This window comes from Cetorhinus maximus, chromosome 11 (assembly GCF_964194155.1).
Source record: "Cetorhinus maximus chromosome 11, sCetMax3.hap1.1, whole genome shotgun sequence".
NCBI classification, from domain to species: domain Eukaryota; kingdom Metazoa; phylum Chordata; class Chondrichthyes; order Lamniformes; family Cetorhinidae; genus Cetorhinus; species Cetorhinus maximus.
In genome coordinates this window covers 11141415-11165460 of record NC_135889.1, presented here as the reverse complement: position 1 = coordinate 11165460, position 24046 = coordinate 11141415, and the positions used below count along the sequence as shown (strand labels likewise).

The 24046-nt window shown below is 45.7% G+C and overlaps 1 protein-coding gene across 3 annotated transcripts; it reads right to left on the bottom strand.

Annotated features, from left to right (window-relative positions):
* Positions 1-532: 532 nt before the first annotated feature.
* On the bottom strand, positions 533-22997 carry lrrc3 (leucine rich repeat containing 3). Of its 3 annotated transcripts, none has more exons than XM_078551343.1 (2): positions 22881-22997; positions 533-1586 (listed from the first exon to the last, which is right to left on the bottom strand). In XM_078551343.1, the coding sequence occupies exon 2, from the start codon at positions 1482-1484 to the stop codon at positions 699-701; it is 786 nt and encodes a 261-aa protein (XP_078407469.1). In that variant the 5' UTR covers positions 1485-1586; positions 22881-22997; the 3' UTR covers positions 533-698. The 3 variants fall into 3 exon arrangements, with proteins under 3 accessions (XP_078407469.1, XP_078407471.1, XP_078407470.1); XM_078551345.1 differs by lacking the exon at positions 22881-22997 and adding an exon at positions 12968-13082; XM_078551344.1 differs by lacking the exon at positions 22881-22997 and adding an exon at positions 9733-9858 and having other exon boundaries at positions 539-1586.
* Between the last annotated feature and the right edge of the window lie 1049 nt (positions 22998-24046).

Here is a 24046-nt window from a genome sequence, read left to right as displayed (position 1 = left end):
CGAGTGTGGACAGTCCAGCCCCCAGCCCCCACTCTCCCGACTGTGGACAGTCCAGCCCCCAGCCCCACACCCCCGACTGTGGACAGACCAGCCCCCAGCCCCCACTCTCCCGATTGTGGACAGTCCAGCCCCCAGCCCTCACTCTCCCGAGTGTGGACAGCCTTCCCCCAGCCCCCGCTTCCCCGACTGTGGACTGACCTCCCCAGCCCCCGCTTCCTCAAGTATGGATAGACTTCCCTCTCCCCAACCTCCTGACTGTGGACTGACCTCCCCATTGCCCCCTTCCCCCCTGACTCTGAGCAGACTTCCCCCTCCTCCCCCACCCCCCACTGCTCCTTGTCTGTGGACAGCCCTCTTGCCTGGTTCTTGGGTTTAAAACCCATTGATCTGCAGGGCCAGGACCCTCCCTGGGTCCTTGAGGCATCTCCCCCTGTATCCTTCATTCAACAGGCATGACTTGGATTGGAGCCCGAGGCTCAGGGAGAAGTCAAAAGTGTTTTATCATCTACCAAAGTCACCGCAGTCATTTGTTCTGACAGCTTTATTAGGAACCTCAACGCACAAAAAAATCATAAAAAAAGTCAAAGAGCATACAATCTCTAATTAGCAAACGAGGCACTTGTGGTTGAGCCAGGAGAGATGCTGACTCATCCAGTATTAAGGTTGAATAGGTGTCACACAAGGGAGGGTAAACCACCTCACAGTACAGTACTGATTGTGTCAAACTCCTTGGTGATCTGTGTGCTGGGGAGGGACTTAAGGTACTCGAGGTGTCGCCTGGCATCTTCCTGATTCTGACGCACGTAGTACACAATGTAGGAGATGACCATGGTGAACCAGCCAAACATGGTGATGAACATGGCGACGTCGGTCGTCTTCTGGTGGATGTTGCAGAAGTTGATACCTGAATCGAGGATCTGGATGAGTGGTTTGCCCGCGTACTCCTCCTGCACCGATGAATGGCAGATGAAGTCGTTGACTGTCTCCGGGTCAAGGGTTAGCTCCTTGATGATCTGCTGCAGTGTACATTCACAGTGCCACGGGTTGTTAGAGAGTCGGATCTTTGCTTTAATTTTACTGAAGGCCTCCTTTGGCACACTCTGGATCCTATTGCTTGACAGGTCAAGCATCTTGAGGCCCTCGGGGATTCCTTTGAATGCTCCAATATCTATGGACTCAATGGCGTTTTTGGATAAATCCAGTTCCTTGAGTAGGTAGAGGTCCTTGAAGGCATTGTTGGGTATTTTGGTTATCCTGTTGGAGTTAAGATGTAAGGACACAGTATCAGCAGGGAGGTCCTTGGGGATTTCTTTCAGGTTCTTGCCAGCGCAGTGCACAAACTTCCCGTTCTTATCGAAGCACTGGCAGCTTCTGGGGCACGAGGTGGCGGCCGGCTGAAGCAAAGAGAAGAGCAGCAGAAGACTACCCAAGGCTATGGGCTGTGTGACCTTGAGCCGGAGCCATGTCAAGCCACGCTGCGACATGGTGAGAATGCCTCAGCGCCACCCATTAGAGGGGTTCGTCCATTGCGACAGCAGCCAATTCTCTCGAGGGCCAGCTTCAAGCAGCAGAAGTAACCCTGTGGACTAAAGGTGGTGAGAAGAAAGATTAGTCTGACAGCCATTCCCTCTTTGTATGGGATGACATAGTATTTACAGCACAGAAACAGCTCAACTGGCCTATGCCAGTGTTTATCCTCCACTCAAGCCCCCTCTCACCCTACATCATCCCATCCTATCCACATAATCCTATTCCTTTCCCCATCGTGTACTTATCTAGCCTCCCTTAAATGCATCCATGCCATTCACCTCAACAACTCAATGGGGTAGAAAGCTCCCCATTCCATCCACTCTCTGAGTAAGGATGTTTCTCCTGAATTCCTTGTTGGATTTATTAGTGACTGTCTTGTATTTATGGAATTATAGTTTTGGTCTCCCCTACAAGTGGAAACCTCATCTAAATGTCTACCTTATCAATCGACTTCATAATTTTAAATCAGGTCACCCCCTCAGCCTCCACTTTTCTAGAGAAAAGAGCCCCAGTCTGTTTGGTCTTTCTTGATAGTTATAACCACGCTATCCTTTTAAGATTGACACACGGCGGTGTGTGTGTGTGCACATCTTAAAGGGACCGCTCTTGTGAATGGCCTGCTTGTTCCCTGCACGACACATTCCATTTGCTGAGTGGGCCTGGACCCTCGCAGCTCAGAGGGAATGTTGTTCTCCAGCACCTTTAGCCCCTGGGCCTCACCTGTGTAATGTCAGCTGGCTGCCTGTGAGCAAGCAAGGGGGTGGCCCTTTAATATTGCCAGTGAAGCCCCTAGATAATCAAGAATGCTCTGCTGACTTATAGCTGCGAAATTGCGTCGGGTGCAGCTATCAACGGAACAGGGCCCTAATTTACATATTCAGATAGGTTGCTGCCAATAATGGGCATGGCTTCCAGTTGCCCATTCTCCCAACAGGTCAGAAATGGTGGCAAACAGATTTGATGTTAGGTTCAGCTCGGAAGTCTTCAGGGTGATGGGGGCCATGAAGATTTACCCCTTGATCAATCTTTCCATTTATCCCAGCATTCATTCTAATTAAAGTGAGGACTCTCACTTCATTTCCATTTGTCCCCACCTCCCAAACCCACACCGCCTTGAAGGACGAGGGCAGCAGGCGCATGGCAACACCACCAAGTTCCCCCTCCAAGTCTCACGCTTAGACATATATTGTTAATTGTATGCTACAATTTGTTTAATCATATGCAAGTGGCGGGCATTAACTGGGGTTTCATATGAGCACATATAAAAAGACACTTATTGAAACTGTGGTGTGGTTGAGTTTGGAGGTGAATGCTTGTAATATTTCATCCTGTAAATAGATGTAAGAGTACTATCCTTCACCTACTGGCTTTCTAGAATATAACATGCATCTTCTTTCCTTCATTGTTGCTAGGTCAAATTCCTGGAACTCTCTACCCAACAGCATTGTTCCCTTTAAGCTCCGTGGGTGTGTACCCATGCAGCAATCATGAAGGTATCACGCAGGCTGCTCACAAGCTGTCCCCTGTAAGATACCACATGCAATCATGCCAAGGACAATTATAATTACCATGATTGGAAATAAACAGGTCCGGCACAAAGAGAAAATTTAGAGGGATCATTGCCTAACAGCACCATGGGAGTACCTTCACCACTCGACTGCAACAGGGCAAGGAAAAGGTCCATCACCACCTCCCCAAAGGCAACAAGTGATGGGCAGTGTTTGGGTTTTGAAATGCAATCATTACTAAGTGTCCTACCTGGCTTGCCATAGTCATGTGACCTCTGCCATGAGGGACGGTCATTGTAACATTCAGTTCAATAAAGCCATTAGTCCAGAAGGCCCGTAGTCTTTAAGCTCGTAAGAGGCAATAAATGCCAGCCTTGCTAGCAATGCTCCAGAATGACATTTTAAAAGTTCACATTTTATTTTCTCCTCAACAAAATTTACTTGAAGGAAACTACCTGACATGAAAGTTCGGGTAAGAAAAGGACAAAAAGTAATCTGCACCCCACAGAGCGGGGTGGCTCCTATCACAGAATCACGAATTGATTCAGCACAGAAGGGGTGGAATCTTCTTGGTCCCGCGGAGATGGGTTTGGGAGGAAATTGGGGAAATCTCACATCGGGGTGATTCCCCAAAGCGGTCCCACCTCTGAGCAGCCTTGCCAGAGGCAGGGCCGGCCCTGCACCAGCTACCCACCTGCCAGAGGCAGGCAGCTAATTATTATCAATTGAGTGCTCACTTAAGGTTAGATTGGTGGTGCTGCCAAGATCTTCCTGAAGGCGGAGAGGTCACCCGCTGAGGCAAAAGCTCAACCGGTCCCTAGAGGTTGCATCCCAGCAGCTGGCCAGGGGCCAGTGAGCCCTCCTTTAATACCCCCCTCACCCACAGCCTCAGGTACTCTCATGGGCCTTCCCGCCTGGGCAGCCAGCCCGCCCGCTGCCCCTAATGGGGCACGGGTCGCCGAGGCCACCTGTTAATTGGCCACTCTCAGGCGGCAGGACGTGGACACAATCAGGGACAGGACCTGGATATTGTCCCAATGCCCGAGAATCTTCTAAGAGGAGAGGGTTCTGCCCATGGAGGCCATTAGGCCCATCATGCTCTTGCTGGCTCTTTGGTAGAGCCACCCAATTAGTCCCACTCCCATGTGCTTTCCCCATAGTCCTGCAAATCTTTTCCATCAAGTATTTTCCAGTTCTCTTCCAAAAATTGTTACTGAATCTGCTTCCACCACCCTTTCAGGCCGTGCATTCCAGATCACAACAACTAGCTGTGTAAAAAATATTTCTGCATGTTGCCTCTTGTTCTCCTCTTAACATTCTCTGCTTAAAGGAGAGCAACCCCAGCCTCTCCACATAACTGTCCCTCATCCCTGATACCGTTCTAGTACATCTTTATTCTGCACCCTCTCTAAGGCCCTCCTAAAGTGCGACACCCAGAATTAAACACAATACTTCAGCTGAGACCTAACCAGCGTTTAGGTAAAGGTTTAGCAATAATGTCCTTGCTTTTGTGCTCTATGCTCCTATTTATAAAGCCCAGGATTCTGTACGTCTTTGTAACAACCTTCCCTCCTGCTACCCTCCGAAATGTATGTGCACACGCCACCCGCCCACTATTTTCCTGCACCCCTTTAAAATTGTAGTAGCTTACACAGGTCAGGTAACCTTCATCCAAAACCCTCAGGGCCAATTGCATTTTGGATTTCAGATCATTTTGGTTTTCGGATACTGCATGTAAATTTACATTACAATAGCCTAAGCCTAGGTTAGCTATAGTCTAAAGTAATTAAAATGGCTAGAAAACAAAGACGTATCACTGAATAATAAATACAGGATACCTGTAATAAGTTTCTTTTTGACCTGTCAATCACAAAAATTGCAAGGTAAACAGTGCATACAAACAGCTAGACTTCCCATGCTAAAGGAAAAGTGCAGTTTTTGGATGTGTTTCAGATTTACTGGTAAAGGATACTCGATCTGTAATGTCTCTCCTCATCCTTCCCACCAAACTGCATCACTTCTCTGCCATGAATCTCATCTGCCACCCATCTGCCCATTTCACCAATGGGTATGTGTCCTCCTGAGGTCTGTTACTATCTTTCTCATTGTCTACTACATTTCAGAGTTTCCTGTCACCTGTAAACTTTGAAATATTCCCCTGTACATCCAAGTCCAGCTCATTAATATCAAAAAGAGCATTATTCCTAATACCAAACTCTGGAGAACACCACAGCATAACTCCGTCCAGTCTGAAAAACAGCCATTCACCACTACACTGTGCTTCCTGACCCTTAGCCAATTTTGGATCCACTCTGTCACTGTCCATTCAATCTCATGGGTTGCAATTTTGCAAACAAGTCTATCATGTAGTACTTTGTTAAATGCCTTTTAAAAGTTCATACACACAACATTAACCACCCTACCCTCATCAACCCTCCCCTGTTGGCTAAAGTACACTGATGTTACCTTGAAGCAAAACCAATAGGCAAAAGACATGAAAACCAAAAACAACTTGCAATTAGTTGGCGCTCTTTATATAGTACGTAACCCCCAAGGTGCTTTACAGGAGAATAATAAAAGAAAATTTGACACCAAACCACACAAGGAGATATTAGAACAGGTAACCAAAAGCTCAGTCCAAGGGGTAGGTTTTATAGGGAGTCTTGAACAAGGAGAGAGAGGTAGAGTGACGAGGGGTTTAAGGATAGAATTCCAGAAAAAAATAATTCCTTCCTATTGCCATTTGAATGCTGCCCAAGTTAAATTACCAAGGAGAATAAAACACGTAAGCAGTGAGTTACACACTGATGATTCAATCTTAGAAACCAATAGAGTAAAACTCAAGAGATTTATGAGCGTCAGCAGAATTGAGATCAAATTACGGACTTAAAATTACTGCTCAGCCTTTCTCATCCTTTATAGTGCCACATCAGAGCTTAAAATAAATTTTCTTGGCTGAAAATTGCATTAGCTCCATGAAAGTTTCCCCTACTGTTGTTTTGTGTTATGTATGTCCAGTCGTAGAGGTGTTCTGTCAAAGAAAGAAAGTCTTCATATCTGGAATGAAGGGGTTGTCTTATTAGGAAAAGTTGAGCAGATTGGGCCTATACTCACTGGAGTTTAGAAGAATGAGGGGTGATCTTATAGATGCATATAAGACTCTGAGGGGGTTCGACAGGCTGGACACAGAGAATGTTTCCCCCTCTTAGGGGAATCAGGTGTGATCCACTTAGGCGTGCCAGGTTTGTGCTGCTCCGGATATTCCGATCATGAAAAAAATTTGGGAGCTTCTTAAATGGAGCTCACTAACCTGGCCCTCTGATTGGTGCCCCTGTTGAGCGAGGCTTATAGGCTTTGAGGGTAACCTCACCAAACTTTGCACACAGCATCACCTAGCCCTCCTGAGGGGAATGTGGTGCTTGCTGCCTTGAGCCCAATTCTTAGCGGGGTGAAAGGGCGCATCTTGCTCGTTGGGCTGCATTTTTCGGCGGGGGAGGCGCAAGACGGACAGTTCACCACTCCCTGCAAGGAAAATCGGCTGGAAACTGTTTCGCTCTGCGCAAGTCTGCAAGCAGCGATGACGCACAGCGGGTGGGCTAAATTGGCTCACAATGGAACTTCTGCCCTCACTGGGGAGGAAGTCCCGCCCTTGGGAGCTGCCAGCCAATCTGATTGGCCAATTCAGCAGTGGGGGCTGCAACTAGTCCCAAGAAGGCAGCCCAACGGGACACGAGTTAAGTCCAGGGTATTGGGCATGGAGGGTTTGGACAGCTTAGGTTGGGGGGGGGAGGGGGGCGTGGAGAAGAGGTGGGCTTTGGAGAACAGGTGGTGAGGAGAGGTGGGCTTTGGAGAGCAGGTGGTGAGGAAGGAAGGGGGCTACTATCTTAGGGGGGCTGCCCCGATGCATAAAGGGCACTCCTGAAGATAGCACCCCTTTCCCTCCCACACTTTAAAAAATACTTTTAAAAAACGGCCTGCTCACTCCTGGCCGCCTGCCCACGCCAATTGCATTGTGGTGTCAGTTGGCTTATTAAAAAGCTCAATTGATCCTTAATAATTTATTTAAACACGACGACAAGGCTGCCGATTTTGGCGTCCATCCACTTGCCGCGTTATAGGGGTGAGCACGCCTGTCAAAAACATGCCCGTCGAGGGGGCAGGTAAAACCCAGCCCAATGTATTGCCTTTTTTTATTTCGCGATTACAGGCAGCATCCAATCAATCAAATTGGCTTTTAATATGCGACAGCAGCTACAACCCATGATTGTCGTCCAGACGTGTCAATGCTGAAGCATTCACCGGGGGCTGCTCGAAATTAACTTGTAATTTTGTCCTGCGCGACACAAATAAACGCAAGAAAGAGGAAGAGGTCTTCATTTTATTTCAGTGGAATTCAGCTTAGTTAACACCTATGTTTGATTCAATTATTGCCATTGAGGTAACAGAGAGAATCTTTAGTTAAAACACAAAGAGGACAAAAAGACAAGAGGCTATCTGTGGCCTGTGTTTACTCAAGTGTTAGCGAAAACCCTGCTTACCATTTAATTCAGCACTCATCGATGAGGAAAATAATCGGACATCGCAACTACGTTCCACTTCGAGACTTGGTTCAACTTGTTTACCATCAGTTAGGCAACAATTAGGCATTAAGGAGATGTTAATGCTGGATCAGCTGAGCAAAAGCATAGTCCAAGAGATGGGTTTTAAGTGAGGTCTTAGAGGGGAGAGAGGCACAGACGGAGGGATCCAGGGAGGAAATTCCGGAGCTTAAGAGAAAGCATTTCACAAATCGACCATATTGGATGCAGAGGCTGACTGTACTGGCAGCTATTAAATCAGCTACGTCCACACACAGCCAGCTAATCTGCATTTTTGGCATTGGTTGGGGGAAGTGGGGGGCGTTAAATAGTCACTTGAGCCCAAGCGAATAGGAAGACACAGTTTAACATCTCTGGTGTATAGCCGCTCAACAATGCAGCAAGAAAAAAAAAGACATAGTGCCTTTCATGACCACGGGGCATTCCAAAGCACTCTACAACCAATGAATTACTCCTTTTAAACTGTAGTCACTGTTGTAATGTAGAAGATGCAGCAGCCGATTTGCACAGGAAGCTCCCGCAAACAGCAATCAGATAAATGACTAAATAATCTGTTTTGGGTGCTTTTGGTTGATGGATAAATATTGGCCAGGACACTGGGTAGAACAGCCCTGCTCTTTGTTAAAATAATGCCAGGGGGTCTTTTACATCGCTTGAGAGGGCAGACCTTGGTTCGACGTCTCATCTGAAAGAAGGCACTCTGACAGTGCGGCACCCCCTCAGTACAGCAGTGGAATATCGGCCTACTTTCTGTGCTCAAGTCTCTAGAGTGGCGTTTAAACTCCCAATTTTTTGGATTCAGAGGTAAGGTGTGTGGACATAGCTGATGTCCAATAGCTGCCAGTATAGTCAGTCTCTGCATCCAATATGGTTGAATTGCGAAATACTTTTTCTTCAGCTCCCGAATTTCCTCCCTAGAGCGCCCCCCGTCTCTACCTCTCCCCCCTCTAAGACCTCACTTAAAACCCATCTCTTGGACTGTGCTCTTGCTCAGCTGATCCAGCGCTGTCAATGCGCTGCCTTGGTAACGCTTCACTAGAGTGTCACCTCCCAATCCTGGCCTAATCCTAGACCCCCCCACCCCACCCCACCCCCACAATCTTCTGACTCAGCAGTGATGGCGATGTCAAGCTGACGCACAAAATCGTTTTCATACTCTGTCGCGAAGTTGGACTGCAACAAACTTTAAAAAAACACCTAGGCAGGCCCCGAATCACATCAACAAGAATTTGTAATATTTCCAGATGCAGTTTGTGCTGTCGATGCACATCTGCCAGGAATAGAGACGTCCCAATTTCATTAAACAATAATGCTTGCAGCAGGAAATAACACTTCCAAGCCATCAGCCTGGGCTGCTATTCAGACCCAATTCTCCAAGGTTTTCTAAACCACTATTATTTTGCGCAATTACTTAGGATTTTACAGTGCTGAAACAGGCAGTTCAGCCCAACTTGTCTATGCCCCCATGTTAATGTGCCACACGGGCCTCCCCACCCTATTTCAACTCCCCCTATCATTATGTCCTCCTATTTATTTCTCCCTCGTATGTTTATCTAGCTTCCCCCTAAATGCATCTATGCTATTCATCTACATTGCAACCACTCGCTGGGTAAAAAAAAGTTTCTCCTGAATTCATTATTAGATTTGTTAGTGATTATTTTTTATTTATGGCTCCGAGTTTTAGATTCCTCCATAAGTGGTAATATCTCGACCCTTTAATAATCTTAAAATCCTCTCTCGGGTCATCCGTCAGCCTTCCCTCTTCTGGAGAAAAGAGGCCCGGTTTGTTCACATAGCACCTTTTAATGCAGTAAATGTCCCAAAGTGATTCATGGGGAGAAATGAGTGGAGAGCAGAGATGGGTGAGGTAACATAAAGCATAGTCTCAAAGATAGGAGTTTAAAGAGACTTTTAAATCATTGCAATATGCCCATCAGCTCCAAAAACAGTAGAAAGTTTGGCTCCTTTTTTTTTAAATCACCTCCCCGCCCCCCCACGACCCCCATCAACCGTTCCAGGTGATTTCTAACAGCTTGAAATGACTGTTAATCGTATCAACATTGCACCAGCCCTGGCCCAGTGGGTAGGGTTCTCACCTTGGCATTAGAGTACCTTGGGTTCAAATCCCACTCCAGAGACGTGCTCCAGGCTGACATTTCCAGCGCACTCCTGAAGGAGTGCTGCACTGTCGGAGGTGCCATCTTTTGGATGAGACTTTTCAGATGAGGCCGTCTGCCCTCTCGGGTGAGTATTGCACTATTTCAAAGAAGGTGACAGGGGAGTTTGGCTGATAGTTATTCCTCAACTAACTAAAACAGATTATCCGGGCTTTGTCACTTCACAGCTTGCGGGATCTTGCTGTGCGTGAATTGGCTGCATTACAACTGTGACTACGCTTCAGAAAGTACTTCATTGGCTGTAAGGTGCTTTAGGATAAGCTAAGGTAATGAAAGAGGCTATAAAGAAATGCAAATACTTTCTAAACATAACAGCCTAGTTCATGGCATCCTCAGTGCATACATTAAACATAATGAGAAACAGAGGGTGGAATCTTCCAGTCCCGCCAGCAGTGGGAAGTGGGGCGGGCAGGGGAACTTAATTTGGCGCCAGGCAAAAAAATCAGTTTCCCGATATCGGGATGAACTGTCGGAATTCTGTTCTCGGGGCTTTCAAGATGGATTAAAGGTGAGGTCGAGCTTCCTGACGAACAATATCGGGAAGCCATTTTGTGTGCATTAGCATGTCATGCGTGCTCATTAAAGGGCCACTTCACCACAATCACGCTCCCCCACCAAATTAAATTCCCCACCCAGCAGGAAATTAAAGCATTCAGTTTCACGGCCATGTGTAAGTGGCGTGGACCTGCTGAGCTTCACTTCTCCCATGACTTCGAGGTCAGTAGAGACTGCTTTTGCCTTCTTAAGGACCGCTTACAACTTCACTCATACCGGGTACCAGTAGCACAAGCTGTGTCAAGACTGGAAGTGGGGGTGGGGGTAGGGTGGAAGGGTGGAGCGGACGCTGGGCCCAGGGAGGAAGGCTGTCCGGGTGCCCTTTTAAATATGGCGCCTGGACATTCCACCTCATGAGGTAACGGCAGGGACGGTGACTTCCTGCCCACCCCCGCCACGAGATTCACCGTGCTCCGCGTGGGTGAATAATTAATGAGCCGAGCAGCGCGAGACCACTCGTGTTCAGCTGTCCCGCCCTCCCCTGCCCCCCACTGGGAATTACTCCCACTTATGCACCTAACGCTGATCTCAGACTTCAGAGTGGAAAGTTCTGCTCAGAGGTTGGGGAGCTAATTATTCTGCATGGAGCCCCATAGTCATAGGCCCATCCTCGTTACTTACAAAAGGTCAATACGCAACTCCTGGTGTTAGAGGACCAGGTTAAAACTGAATCAGGCTCGGCTGTGACACCATTCACTTTCATCTAGCTCGTCATCATTGCCTTGGCTGACGCAGGATGAATGAGCAGGCAGATGAAGTGCCAGAGGTACCAAAAAGCTGCTGAGGCTGGAGCTCAGTTGAAAATTTCAAAACTGAGACCAGTTGGTTGTTGTAAGATAAGGGGGGAATTAAGGATGACAGGCCTAGGAGGGGTGGAGACACAGAGGATAGGGGAACAGGTTCAAGGGAATGAATGGCCTCCAGCGCACTTGTAGTGCAGCAAGGATCAGTACCTTCAAGAGAGGAGCAAAGAATTTTTTAATGCATAGGCGTCAATAAGTTCCAAATGCCGCTTCTTTGGGCTGTCATTTTGTATAGTTTAAAAAAAAATAATCATCATCTGAAACCTTTTCAAAAGCCTAATTCAAAATATGACAGAAACGGGGCTTGAAGTGATGCTGCAATCTTTGGTGGCAGGAGCACAGAGGGTACATTAACAGTAGATTCTAAGCCATGCTTCCACAGAGGAAGTGAATGAGTGCCAGTTTACAGTGAGCCATGGACAGTTGCTTAGCAATCTCATAATAGACCATTCCCTGACGTTCAGATTGGAAAATTGAGTTTGTTTAATGGGCTGACTAGTTAGTAAAACAGGAATAAAAGTCACAGCTCGCCATGTACTGTGCACTGCGTAACATATGCCGGAAAATGACACTCAACAGGATACAAGAGCACAGAGCTGATTTTAATTCCTATTGCAACGCAATTTGGATCCACTGCGTCATATTCAATCGCAAAGCCGAAGGATGCAGGAATGCTTTTCTCTGTCTATGTTTTGTTTTTGATGCCCTCGCTAGTGGGATGACTTTTGTGAGAGGAGCTTGAATTCAGCTTTAACCCAATTAATGCCCTTGGCATCTTGCAGCGATGTGCAGAAACAGTCGACTTTAATGGGACGGCAGAGAGAGAAAGCACTTATGAAGCACCGCTCGCTGCCTCGGGACATCCCAAAGTGCTTACAGCCGGTGAAGTGCTTTTGAAGTGCAGTCACTGTTGTAATGTAGGAAACGTGGCAGCCAATTTGTGCACAGCAAGATCCCACAAACAGAAACACGATGACGGCCTGATCAGTTTCTTCTGTGATGCCGGTTGAGCGATAAATGTTGCCCAAGGTTTTAACAGCGGTTCTAAGAGAGGAACTGAATGAGTCAAAGTTTACAGCGAGGGACACATTGTCGCTCAGTGATCCTACAATAGCTCACTCCCTGGTGTTAAGATTGGTAAATTTGTGTGAAATTTATTCTCTTAGTGGAGGCGTTAGCCAGTTTATCTTGAAGGGGGATGGCAGCTACGATATAACTGGAGCCAAAAAGGAATTTTGTGGATCCTGTTAAGTATTCAGAGCTATTGCAGTGGTAATCTCAATTTTAACTGCTAGATGAAAAAACAGATGATGATTCATTTCACACCTCATCCAAGTTTCTTTTCCATTGGGGCTGATTTAAATCACCTCCAATTTTGTTCTGGACTCTCCCCATCAGAGGAAATAGTTTCCCTCTTTCTCTACCCTATCAAAACCTTTAATCATCGTAAACATCACAATCACATCACTCCTTCATCTTTTATACTCATGGGAATATAAGCTGAGTCTTCATAACTTAACTCCTTTAACTCCGACAGGCAGGTTTTAGCCTTGCTGAAATTCATAAGCCAAACATCAATGATGCCATTTTAAATCGCTTGCACGTAGGTCAGAACCCAGTGCTGCAATCGCCATGGAAACCTTGAGACAAGAAACTGCAGGCCCAGAAGGCATCCTAATGCTCTTTTCCCTTTGGTTGGACAAAAGGCTTCTCTCCTGCTCCCCCCGCCCCCTCAATTGCCTTCCAGAACCACCATCCCCAATCCATCCTCCCACCTCACCCCCACCCACACTTACTTTTGCCAGGCACCATCGCCATACGTCCCTGACAACGAGCTCCTGCTGGAAGTGTTCTCAGTCACTCCCTCGCTCTGGTGTCACATTGGACTCTGGATTCAGGCAGGGGTCCAGGCTGGTGTATTGAAATGAGTTAAAATGGCCAGGGGCTCACATTGCCAAGCTGGGATAAGCCTAACACTCTCCCCTCGCCCTTCCTCCCCATCCCCATTTTAAAATCAGGACTACTAACTTAAATGGGAAAGAAAATCAGGCAGAGTATAATATGAGTGTCCGATTTGCTATTTCCAGTTTCTGATCTTCTCCCTCCCCCACCCCGCCCCACCCCTGCCATCCCCCACCACCCCCCCCCACCCCCCCCCACCACCTCCCCCCCGCCCCCCCCCGGCCTCCCAACCCCCCAGGGTATCATTGCAAAGCTGCAGTAGCTCAGGCGATGTTGGAATCAGGGTCAATTCACAGAGACATAGAATTACAATGACACAAAGGGAGGCCATTCAGCCCATCAAGCCCTTGCCAACTCTCGCAAGAGCAATCCAGTCAGACCCATTCCCCCCTCTGAACCTGTAGCTCTGCGAGTTTATTTCCTCCAAGTGCCCTTCCAATTACCTTTTGAAATCTATGATCATCTCCGCTTCTACCATCCTTGTAGGGAGCAAGTTCCGGATCATGACCACTCACTGCACAAAAAAGTTCTTCCTGATATCCCTCCTGCACCTCTTGCCCAAAATCTTAGCTCAGTGTCCCTTAGTCCTCGCACCATCAGCTAATGGTGAATGTTTTCTTTGTCTATTTTATCTAAACATGTCATAATCTTGTACACCTCTGTCTCATGTCCCCCTAATCCTCTTTGCTCCAAGGAGAACAACCCCAGTTTCTCCAAACTAACACTGTCGTTAAAATCCTACCTCCCTGGACGCATTCTGGTAAATCTCCTCTGCATCCTCTCAAGGACCCTCATATCCTTTCTAAAGTGATTCATTTACTTATAGAATGAAACAACATGGGTGGCCCATCATGCCCTGCTGGCTCTTTGAAAGAATGACACCAATTAATCCCAATGCCCTGCTCTTTCTTAAATAAAAACAGAAAATTCCGGAAAAACTCAGCAGATCTCGCAGCATCTGTGGAGAGAGGAACAGAGTTAACGTTGCGAGTCCAATTTGACTCTTTTTTAGTCTGAATATTCAAATGAATATATTCAAGACTAAGAACAAAAGATTCTTGGGCAGTACGGTAATCAAGGATATGGGAGATAGGACAGGAAAGTCGAGTTGTTGTTGATTGAAGGTCAGCCATGATCTTATTGAGGGCCGTATGGCCTACTCCTGCTTTGATTTCTTATGTTATGTACTTATGTGCCTAAAATTAGACGCGATACCCCAGCTGAGGTCTAACCAGTGTTTTATAAAGGTTTAACATAACATGTACGCTATGCCTCTTTAATAAAGCCAAAGATCCCATGTGCTTTTTTAAACAGCCTTCTCCACTTGTTCTGCCACCTTCAAAGACTAGTACGCTCCCAGGTCTCTCTCTGTTCCTGCACTCCTTTTAAAATTGTAAAATTATATTTTCACTTTTCTTTCTTCCTACCAAAATATATTACTTCACAGTCCTCTGCAATAAATTTCATCTGCCTATTTCACCGGGTGGTCTGGGTCCCTCTGAATTACTATCCTCCTCACTGTTTACTATATTAACACCACACACACACACACACACACACACACACACACACGTAAACTAAGCAGAGCTGTAGATATACATTATGATAAGAAAAATAAGACAGAGTGCATTATTTGAGAATCATAATATATTATTACTCTGGAGCTGTACGATGATGATGCTGCATTTGTCTATGTGTGATGCATCTGTGTGCATGGATGTATGTGTGTATATATGTTTACACATGTGAATCTGTGTTTGTATATCTGTACATGTATGTGTCTGTGCATGTGTCTTTGTGTGTGTTTGCATGTGCATGTGAGCACTTGTGTGTGTGCACGTATGTATATGTATGTCTTTCTGTGTATGTGTGTTTGTATATGTATGTGGTTACTTATAAGCATGTGTGGTTGAGTGTATGTGTGTGGTTATTTCTGTGTATGGTTGTGTGTTTGCGTGCGCGTGCGGGAGGCATAACTCCAGACAATTAAACTTCAATTTAGTTCCGATCTCTGCCACCTCTCCAATGCTACAGAGAAACAAAATAGGAAGCAAGGGTGTACACAAGGGATGCCAATGAATTGATGAGCCCTGTTGCCTGGATACCGGCTGCGTATTTCAAAGGGTTTATTGGATTTCCATCCCCACATCCCGCCGCCACCCTCCTATAATTCAGTCTAAGGTAAAATGTAGCCGCCTAGAGAAAGAGCTCTTTTTCCACCACGCAATGAATGCAAAGCTGTTACTGCAGATGTATCTGCTACATTGTGTTTGCTGCAGAGCAGAATCTGATGTACCGACACGAGAATGAGAGGCAATGGATTAGCAGCTGTAACAATAGAGCAATGGACTCTTGAAATCAGGTAGGGTTGAGAAATTGAATCCTAATCTCAACTGGACTGTGTACTCACGTGTGTTTGTATTGCCTGTGCGGGAACAGGAACCACAGACCTGGTAGGGATAGGTTCAGGACTCATTCAGGGGGCTAATTGCTGACAAGATTGCTGACAAGTACCACACTCACATCTGCTCCCGGTTGCAACAAGTAAAAGACCTGCATTTATAAAGCACCTATCATAATCCCAGGCCATCCCAAAGCATGCATTTTGCGGCCAATGATACTTTTGAAGTGTAGCACTGTTTTAATGTAGGAAACTTGGCAGCCATTTGTGCACAGCAAGCTCCTACAAACAGCAGTGTGATCATGACCTGATAATCTGTTGATTGAGGGATAAGTATCGACCAGGACACCAGTACAGTATATATTTTTTATTCATTCGTGGGATGTGGGCGTCACTGGCTAGGCCAGCATTTATTGCCTATCTCTAATTGCCCTAGTTCAGAGGGCATTTTTAAGACCACATTGCTGTTGGTCTGGAGTCACATATAAGCCAGACCAGGTAAGGACAGCAGATTTCCGTCCCTAAAGGACATTAGTGAACCAAATGGGTTTTTATGACAATTGGCAATGGTTTTGTGGTCATCATTAGACTTTTAATTCCAGATATTTATTGAATTCAAATTCCACCCACCATCTGCCATGGTGAGATTCAAACCCAGGACCCCAGAGCATTACCCTGGGTCTCTAGGTTACCAGTCCAGTGACAATACCACTATGCCACCTTCTCATCACCATTCACAGTGCAATGCAGGCACATAAAACCCCTGCTCTTCAAAATAGCGCTGTAAGATCTTTTTATGTCCGCCTAAGAGGGCAGAGGGAGACTCAGTTTAACACCTCATCCTCACCTCCAACACATGCAGCTCTCCCTCAGCATTACACTGCCTATATTTTGAGTTCAACTCTCCAGAGTGGTGTTTGAACCCATGACCTTCAGACTCAGATGCAAGAATGATACTCACTGAGCTACAGTTGACACAGCAACTGACTATAATGGTCGAGACCTCTATATTAGAGGGGATAAAGACACAACCCTGTGCCTGCATAGCACTGTGAATGGTGATGAGAAGGTGGCATAGTGGTATTGTCACTGGACTGGTAACCTAGAGACCCAGGTAAATGCTCTGGGGACCTGGGTTTGAATCTCACCATGGCAGATGGTGGGTGGAATTTGAATTCAATAAATATCTGGGATTAAAAGTCGAATGATGACCACAAAACCATTGCCAATTGTCATAAAAACCCATCTGGTTCACTAATGTCCTTTAGGGACAGAAATCTGCTGTCCTTACCTGGTCTGGCTTATATGTGAATCCAGACCAACAGCAATGTGGTTGACTCTTAAAAATGCCCTCTAAACAAGGGCAATTAGGGATAGGCAATAAATGCTGGCCTAGCCAGTGACGCCCACATCCCATGAATGAATAAAAAATATATACTGTAAGGTTTAGAGTGTTCTGTCTGCCATATTAGAGCTTAATTGGCCATTTAGCTGCCAAAGAATGGGCAGATGTGTGCCCACGTATAGAGTATACAGGATATAGGTGTGGTATGAGCCCTCAGAAAGCTGCTTAACCCTACAATTTCTGATCTTCCACTCAGCCAGTGATCTGCAAGACAAGAAGTCTCTGATAGCAATGCTGCAACCACAGTGCATCACACCTCTGTATAATGTGCTGTTGGTACAGGTTCTGAAATAGTGAAGTTAATCATCATCCTTTTGTGAACAATGATAAATAATATCCTTCAGAAGTGGCCTCTGTGAAGCGTGACACTAAGAGCCAGATTTTCACAGAGTTGGGCCGGCTCCAGAAGCCTTTAAAAATGACAGATGAAACCCAATTCTGGGACTCCCACCCCACCATTCCCTATGCCAGCAGCCTTTGCCAGCGTGGAATAAGGGTGCAGTTAGCATCCTGCACTCCCTGACCCAGCTGGTTCCATTGCAGGATTAGGTATTTCATAATGAGGCCATCTATGAACTGTATCAACAGAAACAGATGGCCAGAAAATCTGTTTCTCCAGATGGCCTTGTTATGAATGCTTGGCTGAGCTCCAGGACTCACGAAAGCTTTAGCTCAGCAGGGACCTGTTTTCACAGGCTGAAGTAGGAAGTTTGCTATGATTGACTGACATCTTTATGAGGTTATAATAAGTTATTATTTCTTTGAACTGTTTCTTTCAATGTCTGCATGTTTATTTGGGCAAGGTTAAGAGGTGTGAAATGAGGTAAAACTTCTATTATTGATACTAAAATGGCTCTGCCTGATTGACACTTTCATAGGATTATAAGAGCAGCAGTTTTTTTTCAAAACAGATTTTTGAATGGGTGTACTTTTAAATACATTTCAAGACTTGTTATTATATGGTTCATTGGTTCTATAATGCATATTGGGTGAACGGGCATAGAGGATGCAGGGGGGCCAAGGAAGGGACACGGTGGCATGGATGGGGTGGGGGAGTGGGGTGCATGGAGATGTCATGCAGGGTGAGGGCTAGATGCCTTTGCAGCCTTTAATACAACGGGGATGAAGCACCAAAGAACCAATGTGGCTCTTCTAATCAGCCCACCTTGGCACTCGCCAGCCTCTGTAGCTGCATATGAATTGCTTCTGGGGTTGGCAGGCCTGCCTCAGTCCCTCCCCAGCCTCCATTGAGTGCAGATAATGCATGCAGGGGCCATTTATATGGAGATGGATCTTCTGAGTTGGAAAATTTCCCACCTTATTGGGAAAAATCCAACCCTTGGAATCAGCAAGGTGTGGGTTTAGTTATAAGACAGCCATTTGTTAGAATGTGCTTTTGGTTCACTCAGCGACACCCCACCTGATTTGGACACTATCTCAGTGAGTAAAAATTAATACTTCTAGATTATATTCTAAGTGATAGCAATACACTTCCTTCAACAACCTTCGACCACTGCCAACAGATCTTTGGTAAAATTCCAAATCAGTACATCCAATTAGCTTGTATTTACTGACCATGACAATGTGGTTGATTCTTAACTGCATTCTGAAGTGGCAATTGCCTCTCAGTTATATGAAATCGGCTACAACCCAGTGGTTCAAGAACAAGGCCCACTACCACCTTCTCAAGGCAATGAGAGAGGGGCAATTCAGCAGCGAATAACTCATCTCCTGTCTCCTCAAAGTCTGCCCACCATCTACAAGGCACATGTCAGGATGAGTGCAGCTCCAACAACACTGAAAATCTCAACACCATCCAGGACAAAGCAACAGGCTCGATTGGTAACCCATCCACCAATTTAAACATTCAATCCCTTCACCACTGATTCACAGTGGCAGCAGTGTGTACCATCTACAAGGTGCACTGCAGCAACTTGACAAGACTCCTTTAACAGCATCTTCCAAACCCTTGACCTCTACCACCTAAAAGAATAAGGGCAGCAGACGCATGGAAACACCACCACCTGCAAGTTCCCCTCAAGTCAGGCCCCAATCTGACTTTGGGAACTAATCACCATTTCTTCACTGTCATTGGATCAAAATCCTGGAACTCCCTCCCTAACAGCACAGTGGGTGTACCTACACCACATGGACTGCAGCCGTTCAAGAAGGCAGTTCACCACCACCTTCTCAAGGGCAATTAGGGATGGGCAATAAATGCTGGATTGGCCAGAGATGCCCACATCCCAATAAAGAATAAAAAAAAATATTGCTGGCCTTGCTAGCAATTTCCACATACACACACACATAAACAGAAATAAAAGCAAAAAACTGCGGATGCTGGAAATCCAAAACAAAAGCAAAAATACCTGGAAAAACTCAGCAGGTCTGGTAGCATCTGCGGAGAGGGATACAGTTAACGTTTCGAGTCCGTATGACCCTTCAACAGAACTGTTGAACAGTTCAACAGTTCTGTTGAAGGGTCATTCGGACTCGAAACGTTAACTGTATCCCTCGCCGCAGATGCTGCCAGACCTGCTGAGTTTTTCCAGGTATTTTTGTTTTTGTTTTACATAAACAGAAAGCTATTTCTCTGCTCTTTCCCATCCTAACATTTCACTCCCTGCATCAAACAAAACTCCATCATTCCATTACAAACACTTGATTTCCACACAGCATTAGCTCCAATTTCAAGATCAGAAGAATCGAGCCCGTATCCAGTCATTGTACCACAGGAGTGTTCAATCTTGTCTTTGTCTGCCACATACCATGGGATCTTCGAGGCCAGAATTAAAGTTCCAATTCAAATCCCATTAATCCTCTTAGGTCCTAAGCTGTAGATGCCAACAGATTGGATTATCTGACTTGGGATTCATCCACCAGTGAAGCAACATCACCCCTCCAGGTCACTACTTACAAACAGGACAAGCTAGTGAATAAGGAATCATAGCATAAATAAGGCTGAGATGCCTGGGATTCAAGAACCAGACTGCCAGGGTTCTGAGGCCTTTTTTCATCCATCAGAACCACTTGGTGGACACACTGTTCTACAGCTTAGTGATCAAGACACCCAAACACTACACCACCTTGCCACTCATTTTAGTGATAGCCCAGTTAATGGCCTGCCTGCTCCAGATGAGACAGCCTTTCAGCTTTATCATGAGTTCATTAGATCATGAGAAACTGTAGCATACGCCCATCAAGCTAGCTCCAACATTCAATAAGATGTGGCCTTCATTTCAATTTCCTGAACCCATAATCCTTGACTCCCTTGTAGATCAAATATTTTTCTAGCTCAGCCCTGTATATATTCAATGACCCAGCCTCCATTGCTCTCTGGGGAAGAGAATTCCAAAGACTAACGACCCTCTGAGAGAATAAATTCCTCCTCATCTCCATCGTAAGTGGGAGACATCTTATTTTGAAACTGTGCCCCCGAGTCCTAGATTCCCCAATGAGGGGAAACATCCTTTCAGCACCTACCCTGCCAAGCCCCCTCAGAATCTTATATGTTTCAATACGCTCACCAAGGGGCTGACACCAAGATATGAGCAAGGAACACTCTTTGATCGCTGTGTATTCTGCAGATACAGGAGTCAGTGAGAAATGGGGGAGACAGAAAAGGGAGAGAAAGGAAAGGTGAGATAAGGGAAGGGGGAGTGAATCAACTTGTTTCAACTCCCAAGTTCAGTACATTCAAAGTAAAAGTCCCTCTACTGATCATTAATGCTGCTGGTCTACAATAGCATCTTCAGCTTAAAATGTAATGGTTATTGTGGTGTCAAAGAGTGGAGGAACTCACCTATCAGAGAATATAGTTTCACTCTATCTGCCCATTTAATCATCTTAAACATCTCAATTAGATCACCCCTTAACTCTATACTCAAGGGAACGCAAACCTAGTCTTCATAGGTTAACCCTTTTAGCCCCAGTGTCATCCCGATGAATCTGCACCTCCAAGACCAATATATGTCTCCTGGGGTGCAGTATCCAAAACTGAACCCAGAACGCTAGATGCAGTGTAAACACAATTTTATACAACTCTAGCATAACTTGCACCCCTTTGGCCCAGCCCCTTGAGATAAAGGCCATCATTCCATTAGTCATCTTAATGTTTTTAGGCGCTGGGGCTGGGATTTTCCACCCTCGCTGTGGTGGGACCGGCCGTGGGGGGATGTCGCGAACTTGCCAAAAGTCCATTGACTTTCGGTGGGACAGGAAGATCCCAGCAGCAGACGGGCAAGAAAATCCTGGCCAGGGAGTGGAGGCTAGCAATGGCTTTGGTTGAAAGCTGTGGACCCAACCTCATGACTGCTAATAGGTGTGAAAAGAAGATAAAAACTACTAGAAATGGGAGAACTTTATCCCGGCCTCAATTCTCCTAAAGGGAAATCCTTCATAAATAATGAACTAATAAAACTGTTCAAAATTAAGAGGGATTTTGGTGGGGGTAGATTTAGAGGAACAACTGGCAGGAGAATTGGTAACAAGACACAGATTGAAGGTAATCGAGATTAATTCCAGCGGGGAGATGAGAGTTTTGTTTGGTAACGCAGGGTTGTTGTGATCTGGAATGCACTGTCTGAAGGCTAGGGGGAAGCAGATTCAGCCGTAACCTTTGAAAGGGAATTGGATAAATACTTGGAAAGGAAACCTTTGCAGGGCAAGGGGGAAAAGAGCAAGGGCATGAGACTAATTGGATAGTTCATGCAAAGAGTCAGCACAGGCAGAATGGGTCGAAATGTCATCTCTTCTGCTGTATCATGCTATGAAGAAAGAAAGTCAAGAAGAGCTGAAATGACTGTTGTTGATATTAGCAGAGGAAAGCCTAGCATATCTATAAGAGATTTCTCTGTCTGCTTCTTTCACAGAGAGGCTAATACCAATTAATAGCTGGATTGAAATGTTGGGCAAGGCAATGCTAAGAAAAGGGCTTGCCTGCTAATATTCACCAACATAATTTGCAAGCTTTAATTACAATTAAATTGAGAAAACATTGCTCCTACTGTTAAATATGCTGAGGGAATGTCCCAGAGTCACGACCATGTATCAGGAGGGGAGTAACATCTAATTATCCTCATTAATCCATTGTGTGATCGGCAACCATGTCCATTAACAGAGGGTGTATCGCTGCTGATGATCACCCATCAATGTTACCAAGCATCCATGGGAGTGTCCCAGCCCCCTTCTCTCCTCGCCGCCCACCGACCGTGCAACTGCCCGCATACCCTCACCTCACCCTACCCCAGCCAGATCAAAGAACAGGAACGTATAAGCATTGGAACCAACATAGTAAGTTCATGAGGCACTGGCAAAAGCAGGAGCTGGAACTGAAAACATGCAACCACCGGCATGGTAACCTTCCCACCCTGTGACTCCCCTCCTCCCCACCCCCACGCCAGTATTCCTGAGCGATGGGGTCAGCTGTTAACATTGGTAATGATGTATGTAACATCAGTCAGAAACACATTGGCAACCCCAAAGGGAGCATTTGTGCATATTAGAAAGCGATGCCTACTTCTCGCTGGCAATGAGCAGTCCCAGGGTGCAGGTACAGCGACAAGGGACCCAGCACAATATAAACTGACAGATTCTATTCTCCCTCCTAGCAAGTCAGTGCTTATTCTGCCCTTGGACAGCAAATCAAACCCCCCCAACAAGCCCATTTCATTCTAATACCTTCTTATCTGTAAGTGAAATCCTCAAACCCAGTCGCATAAAGTAAATTTTCTTCACTGCAAATCAGCACTAAATGTCACAAACTGCATTCATTTAAAATATAAACAAGCAGGACTGCCCACAATTTTCAGTGCAGAAAACCTTGCTCATAACAACTGTTAACTTATTCAAATTATCAGCAAGGAACCTGAGCATCAAAGCAGTAATATTCAGCCAGAAGACTTCCATCTGCTATTATAAGCTGCACATTATGTTACAGTACCTGTGCTCAGTAGATTGCAGTTGCTTTTACTGATCTTCAATCCTACTTGTTGATGATATCTCAAATCCCTCTATCTCTTTTCCCACCTCTCGCCTCCATTCTCACACTCCCTCAGTCAAAGATCTTCACCTGATTGTCCCTCCCCTCTGCTCCAGCATTGGACAGCCCCTTCTGTCTCCCAGCCAATGGCAGCAGGCCTAGCTCTTGATTGGCACCTCTTTGTGCCCAGTGAGAGTTAGGAAGAACCCTGGCAGCTCGCATTGTATTAATAAATACATTCCATTTGCAGACTGCCGCATAGATTTCTGTCAGATGTCTCTGCTTCCCCCCACCCCATACCCTGCAATTTTGGTTCTGTTTTTTTTTGCGTGACACTGGAAGTTATCCGCTACATCAGGACCTGCCAAGAAAGCCGCATCATTGCCAACTTGTTGGCAAAGCTTCAAAGACTGGCATCGCTTTTATTTATTCTGGTTCCCTAAATCAAAGTTTGTTGCCTGGTTAGAAGCTTCAGTTTAAAAATGTAAGAAAGTAATAGGAAAATGATCATACAGCACAGAGTAAGACCATTCTGCCCATTGTGCCCGTGCTGGCTCTTTTGAGGGAGTTATCTAATTAGTCCCACACCTCTTCTCTTTCCCTGTAGCTCTGCAAAATTCCTGACCGCTGGCAGATTTTATTCTCTTTTCCATCGAGTCAACACTCACACTATCATCAGAGACCAAAACAAAACTCCCAACAGCCCAACAATTCCAATTAATTTTCTTTGGAAATAAAATCCCACAATCCCAATTGCACAGAGTGAATTTTGTGCTCCAGGAGCTGTATTAATTAAAGAAGTCACAGCATTTTAATGAGTAAGCCTCATTAATGAAGGAACCAGAAAGACATACACTTATATAGTGATCTCAGGACAACCCAAAACACCTGACAGCCTATTGGGTACTTTTAAAGTGTAGTCACTCTTGCAGGAAACCAGTTTGGGCACAACAATGTGATAATGACCAGAACCTGTTTTGCTAATGTTGGCTGAGGGAAAAATATCAGCTAGAATACCACCCAAAATACCCTTCTTTGAATAGTGCTGTAAGTTCTCTTACATTCATCCCAGGGGCCTTGCATTTTATGCTTCATCTGAGCGACGTCACCTCTGACAGTGCAGCACT

Excerpts from the sequence above, each read along its gene's own strand:
- lrrc3 (XM_078551343.1), bottom strand. The coding sequence starts at position 1,484 with ATGTCGCAGCGTGGCTTGACATGGCTCCGGCTCAAGGTCACACAGCCC.